General features: G+C 41.5%; 1 protein-coding gene across 1 annotated transcript in view; it reads right to left on the minus strand.

Annotated features, from left to right (window-relative positions):
• Nucleotides 1-6,000, minus strand: part of nipbla (NIPBL cohesin loading factor a) — a 39,459-nt gene that overhangs the window by 12,483 nt on the left and 20,976 nt on the right. The window contains exons 20-31 of the mRNA XM_019867020.1: nucleotides 5,756-5,907; nucleotides 5,462-5,542; nucleotides 5,273-5,373; nucleotides 5,068-5,197; nucleotides 4,914-4,996; nucleotides 4,550-4,682; nucleotides 3,549-3,692; nucleotides 3,396-3,482; nucleotides 2,572-2,792; nucleotides 2,375-2,477; nucleotides 1,789-1,887; nucleotides 321-467 (exon numbers count right to left, since the gene is read on the minus strand). Of these exons, the coding sequence (XP_019722579.1) occupies nucleotides 321-467; nucleotides 1,789-1,887; nucleotides 2,375-2,477; nucleotides 2,572-2,792; nucleotides 3,396-3,482; nucleotides 3,549-3,692; nucleotides 4,550-4,682; nucleotides 4,914-4,996; nucleotides 5,068-5,197; nucleotides 5,273-5,373; nucleotides 5,462-5,542; nucleotides 5,756-5,907 (1,481 nt within the window). The remainder of the gene's footprint in view (nucleotides 1-320; nucleotides 468-1,788; nucleotides 1,888-2,374; nucleotides 2,478-2,571; nucleotides 2,793-3,395; nucleotides 3,483-3,548; nucleotides 3,693-4,549; nucleotides 4,683-4,913; nucleotides 4,997-5,067; nucleotides 5,198-5,272; nucleotides 5,374-5,461; nucleotides 5,543-5,755; nucleotides 5,908-6,000) is intronic.

Consider the following 6,000-nt stretch of genomic DNA (forward strand, 5'->3'; position numbering starts at 1 on the left):
CGAGGCAAAAAGAATACCTTGAGTATTTTTTTTCTAACCGAGGTAGTCAAATTAGTCGAGGCCTTATTTCAGGCCGAGCTAGTCATGTTTTTTACTTTAATTCAAATGGTTACTTTTATTAAGAGAAAAATAGAACAATGAAAATGAATGTATTCTTAATTTTTTGGGGTTTACATTCTACATGTAAATACATCTATTTTAAAAATATTTTTTTCACTTTTTTTTTTTAAAACCTCATCTATGAATGAAAATTATATGTGGCCCATTAACATAAATATTTGCACACCTCTGGAATATACATGGAGTGGGCTAACACTTACCAGGATCCTCTCTATGAGCATGTCGTAGTACTGCTCGGTGAGCTGCGGTCTGCTTAGCACAAATTTGCCCAGCAGCTCCACGGCTGCCTCTCTTACACTGGTGGAATTGTCCATCAATCGTCCATGAACTCCGCGCTGCATGTCGGACTGCACAGGCAGAGAAACTTGTGTCACTTTACAGCATGACAAGGGAAGGACAGTAAAAAGGGGAGGTAGTCTTCAACAGAAACATCAACAGGTACCCTCGCCAGAATGCTGGGGTCCACGGCTACCACCTCCGACAGACACTTCATGGCTTTAGTCCTCACGGCTATGGCACTTTCTCCAAGGACTCGCAATATCTGGGGGGAAAATAGGAAAAAAAAATACAAATAAACAAAATATAGAAATGTAAATTCAATGGCCATCATGCATTCAACTGAGCATGATTCATTTATATTGTACCCCAAAGTAACAAACAGAAAAGAGGAAAACCTGATGATGATAGTCGGAAATTAACATTTAATATTTTTTTATTTCATACTATTCAATGATTATTTTTTGTGTGAATGCCAATTAAGAATGTAAAAATATTACTTGAAATATTGTATGTCGATTAAATTTTTAATGGCAGCGATTATTAAGGTCCTCTCAATAAATCCTATTAGTTGTACAGTATATTAACCATATCGAGCGAAATACACAACATGGATTACGAATCTGATGCATCGCCCAGCTTCCACCGAACAATTATCAGCGCCAAATTTGCTCAAGACTATTTTTATTCGCTATGAAGTGGCTGTAAAATATAAACATGGTAAAAACAGGGTACGAGTTTTCAATGATTACCTGTGTTAAATAAATATCAAAGCTTTGTGCAAACGGCCTCATGGAGGCCAAATAACGCACAATGAGACAGGAGTCCTCATAGTCCACAGTGTCGGAGTTCATCCTTGAAGAAAGGAACAGAAGACGTTACAAGACTAAGATGCTGCAAAAAAGATACCCAATCACATCACAGTCATTCCAGTGAGATGCGTGCTTACTTCAGCATGGCAAAATGAGCTGGCGTGGTTTTGATGATATTGCGCAGGAACTTCTTGCGCTTCTCAGCGCGCTGCATGATCTCACCCGTGGTCTCCATTTCCTTGGCATGTTGTGGCCCATCTGAGGAGTCGTCGTCCTTCGGGTTCTGATTTCGCATGGACTTCTCCGCCTCCGTTGTGGCGTCCCGGAACCACTGGGCGATGTAGAACTTTCTTGCAAACTAGAAAGCAAAGTCTGCCTCAATTTCTCATCTTTGTTTGATATTACTGGTTTCCTTGTTTTGATATTACTGGTGTCCTCCTAACATGACGCCTTGGATTTATGCCAAAGAGTTCAATCTTTGTCTCATGAGATTGGATAATTTTCTTCCTCGTGGTCCAGCATGACAAGGGAAGGACAGTAAAAAGGGGAGGTAGTCTTCAACAGAAACATCAACAGGTACCCTCGCCAGAATGCTGGGGTCCACGGCTACCACCTCCGACAGACACTTCATGGCTTTAGTCCTCACGGCTATGGCACTTTCTCCAAGGACTCGCAATATCTGGGGGGAAAATAGGAAAAAAAAATACAAATAAACAAAATATAGAAATGTAAATTCAATGGCCATCATGCATTCAACTGAGCATGATTCATTTATATTGTACCCCAAAGTAACAAACAGAAAAGAGGAAAACCTGATGATGATAGTCGGAAATTAACATTTAATATTTTTTTATTTCATACTATTCAATGATTATTTTTTGTGTGAATGCCAATTAAGAATGTAAAAATATTACTTGAAATATTGTATGTCGATTAAATTTTTAATGGCAGCGATTATTAAGGTCCTCTCAATAAATCCTATTAGTTGTACAGTATATTAACCATATCGAGCGAAATACACAACATGGATTACGAATCTGATGCATCGCCCAGCTTCCACCGAACAATTATCAGCGCCAAATTTGCTCAAGACTATTTTTATTCGCTATGAAGTGGCTGTAAAATATAAACATGGTAAAAACAGGGTACGAGTTTTCAATGATTACCTGTGTTAAATAAATATCAAAGCTTTGTGCAAACGGCCTCATGGAGGCCAAATAACGCACAATGAGACAGGAGTCCTCATAGTCCACAGTGTCGGAGTTCATCCTTGAAGAAAGGAACAGAAGACGTTACAAGACTAAGATGCTGCAAAAAAGATACCCAATCACATCACAGTCATTCCAGTGAGATGCGTGCTTACTTCAGCATGGCAAAATGAGCTGGCGTGGTTTTGATGATATTGCGCAGGAACTTCTTGCGCTTCTCAGCGCGCTGCATGATCTCACCCGTGGTCTCCATTTCCTTGGCATGTTGTGGCCCATCTGAGGAGTCGTCGTCCTTCGGGTTCTGATTTCGCATGGACTTCTCCGCCTCCGTTGTGGCGTCCCGGAACCACTGGGCGATGTAGAACTTTCTTGCAAACTAGAAAGCAAAGTCTGCCTCAATTTCTCATCTTTGTTTGATATTACTGGTTTCCTTGTTTTGATATTACTGGTGTCCTCCTAACATGACGCCTTGGATTTATGCCAAAGAGTTCAATCTTTGTCTCATGAGATTGGATAATTTTCTTCCTCGTGGTCCTTTCAAGTGCCTTTTGTCAAATTCCAGGAGCGTTGCCATGTGCCTTTTACTAATGAGTGTCTTTCTTCTGGACACCCTATGATACAGGCCTGACTGGTGTAGTGCTACAGAGATAGTTGTCATTCTGGAAGGTTCAGTTCTCCCCAGAGAGGACCGCTGGAGCTCAGACAGAGAGTTTAGATGGGCGTCCATCTCTAGGAAGATTCCTGCTGGTTCAGAACTTCTTCCATTTACGGATGACTTTCAAGTTGTCATTATGGGCAGTTGTGTGTAAAATTTTGAGGAAAAAAGTAAATCCCTACAAGACGTTTTTTATACCACAGTGGTTAAACTCTTGTCTCAGAAGTAAGAAATCCAGACATACATTTTTTTATGTAGAAAAGGCGTAGCTTAATCTAACTCCAAAACTGTTTGAGGCCATCTTTGGTAGAAATTAAATCTCACCACTAGGGAGGCATCGGTATCAGCATTCTCTTCCAAATAGTCCAGTAGAGCCTTTTGCAGCTGCTGAGTTTCATCCCCACCCTGAGACTGCAGAAATATCACAGGGATAAATATTGATCTTTCAGCACAATAACACATATTGAGTTGTTGAACCTGTTGTAGAATACGATCAATCGACCGCTGGTCCATCTTGCTGGTGACTGCATCCTTCCTCAAGCGGGCGGCCACGGTGCCGAGGTAGTCAAGAGACGCCACTCGGAGTGCCATCTCCGTCTGCTTGTTGCTGAACTGGTGCACCTGGTGTAAATCAAACAATGCTTGCAGGCTATTGATATTTTGTAGCATAGAGCAAGGAAAAATAGAAAAATTGTTTCGATTCATTCTACAAAAAAAAAAAAGACAACCCAGGTGTCTATGACATTCTTTCATCAAAACGCCACAAGCATCAAGAATTACAGCACACGACAACCCTTTTTTTTAAAGTCTCACTGAATTGAGAGGGGGTGGGGTGGGAGAGACGAAGTTCACCCTGCCCATCTTTATTGAAGGATTGGCTACTTGTTAAGTCCCAAGTCTAAAAAGTGAGTGTGAACTGCAAAGCATACACCCCCCCCCCAAAAAAAGAACAAATAAGAACAAAAAAGGATTGTACAATTACTTATGGTGACAGCACTTCACCACCAAGCTCCCAATTACACTTGCGAGCTATGGAGTGGATCCATGTATTTGGCGCATGCAGTGGAAACATCGTCAAACCCAAATAATCTCCTACTCACATTGCGCTGACAGTTTCAAAGAGCAATAAAGTATGTAGCAGTTCTAAAGTAAGGCTTTCATTATCACGAAGAACAAAAGTGGAGCTAGCAGATTGCGACAAAGTTAAGAAAGCAAAAATTAAGAAATAAGTAAGCAGTGCCTACATGGGGGAGCCTAGAGTGCAAAGACAAAAGTAAGTGCCCATAAAAGCGTGGACTGTAATTTCCCTGACGGAGGCAGCACTTCATAAGTAAGATGCAGAATAACACTTGTCAATTTGTATCTGGGCATGAGACACATGAGACAATTTTAGAACGCCTGCCATGTCATTCTTCAATAACAACAATAGTAATAGAATGTCAAAGATTTAACCAACAAATGAGCCGGATGACACTAACCAGGAGTCTGCCAAGCAGACTGAGTAGCAGCTCGGCAGCGGGCCACTCTGGTTTGTTCACCGTCGAGAGCAGGTCCTGGACAAAATTCTCAAACAGAGGCCGATAATCTTCCTCTCCTTGCTTACTGCCACATCTGAGGGAGAATACGGGAAAAACACTGAGACAACAATTCTGTATCGGCAGATCCATAAGACCAAACTCAGACTCAGGTGCCAAATAAGTGTGATCGGGACATCCCTAATAATTGTTTTAAAAATCAACCAGGAGCACAGAATGGGCTGGGTTCCACTTTGAAGGTTCCACTGTAATTTTGAAAATAAATATCTGTATTCTAACCAAAAACATAGAAAAGCAGTTTGCTTACTTTTTGAGGAATACTGAGAGGAAATTCTGCGCCGTTCGCATTGCCGTCTCATATGAGTTGGTTATCAACACATCTTGGTCCACCTGAAAATAAATACAATGAACACGCATGTACTACATTGAGAGAGGATAGAGGCGCATGTAATTTCTCCTACCTTGCTGTCATGCTCCTCTAAAGTGTCTCTGTCGTTGGGGAGGTGGACCACGCACTGGATGAGCTGCAACACCAAGGCGGTCACCATTTGAATGTACATGGGTTCACCATCCTGGTCAGAGCTGTTCAACCTTGAAAGAGTATGGCCAGGATCAGTATCAGATCCTCATATAGCTGTTAGGGCTTACTCTCAATGTAACTTATACCGAAAGTTCCTGAGGGAGCGTTTGCTGGTGGGCAGCCTCGCCAGTGACGTAAAGATCTCCTCCAGAATGAGCTGCCGGTGCTTCTCGTAGCGTGAGAACACCTGGAGGGAAAATATGTTGAAGTGTGGTGTCTGACATTTATCTCCAAGAACTTCTGCAGTTTTTGGGGGTAAATGTCAGAACACTTACCGCTGTAACCAGTTTTATAGCACACAGCTGCAGCTCACTGACATTTTCCACAAAAAATGGAGTGATTCCCATTGAAGAAACCTGAGGGAGGGGGGGAAACAAAACAAAATATAAAGAGCGGAAAAGTGCTATTAATACAATGTAAGAACAAGCAGGAGCTGAAGACAGTGGCAGTTTGAACTGAACAAATAACTCCAAATACAATTGACCTCAATGGGAAATTTTGTTTACAATGTCCCTTGAATGCTTTGCATTGTATGTATCCGGACAACAAAGTACAATTTATCTTTTCACCTGCAGGATGGTGGTGTCGGTGAGTAGTTGGATCTCGAGGAGCTCAGAGATGTTGCTGACAACATCACAGACTTTGTTGTACAGCATGATGATGACACGTTGCTTATGTGTGGAGCATTTGGCACGCTTCGCCTTGGAGCTTAACAAGACACCTAGATGAACGATTAGATAGATGAAATAGATTAGATAGGTAAATGAGATAAGGTAGGTAGGTAGATAGATAGATAGATAGATAGATAGATAGA

The sequence above is a fragment of the Hippocampus comes genome, unplaced genomic scaffold, assembly GCF_001891065.2.
Source record: "Hippocampus comes isolate QL1 unplaced genomic scaffold, H_comes_QL1_v1.1 scaffold322, whole genome shotgun sequence".
NCBI classification, from domain to species: Eukaryota; Metazoa; Chordata; class Actinopteri; order Syngnathiformes; family Syngnathidae; genus Hippocampus; species Hippocampus comes.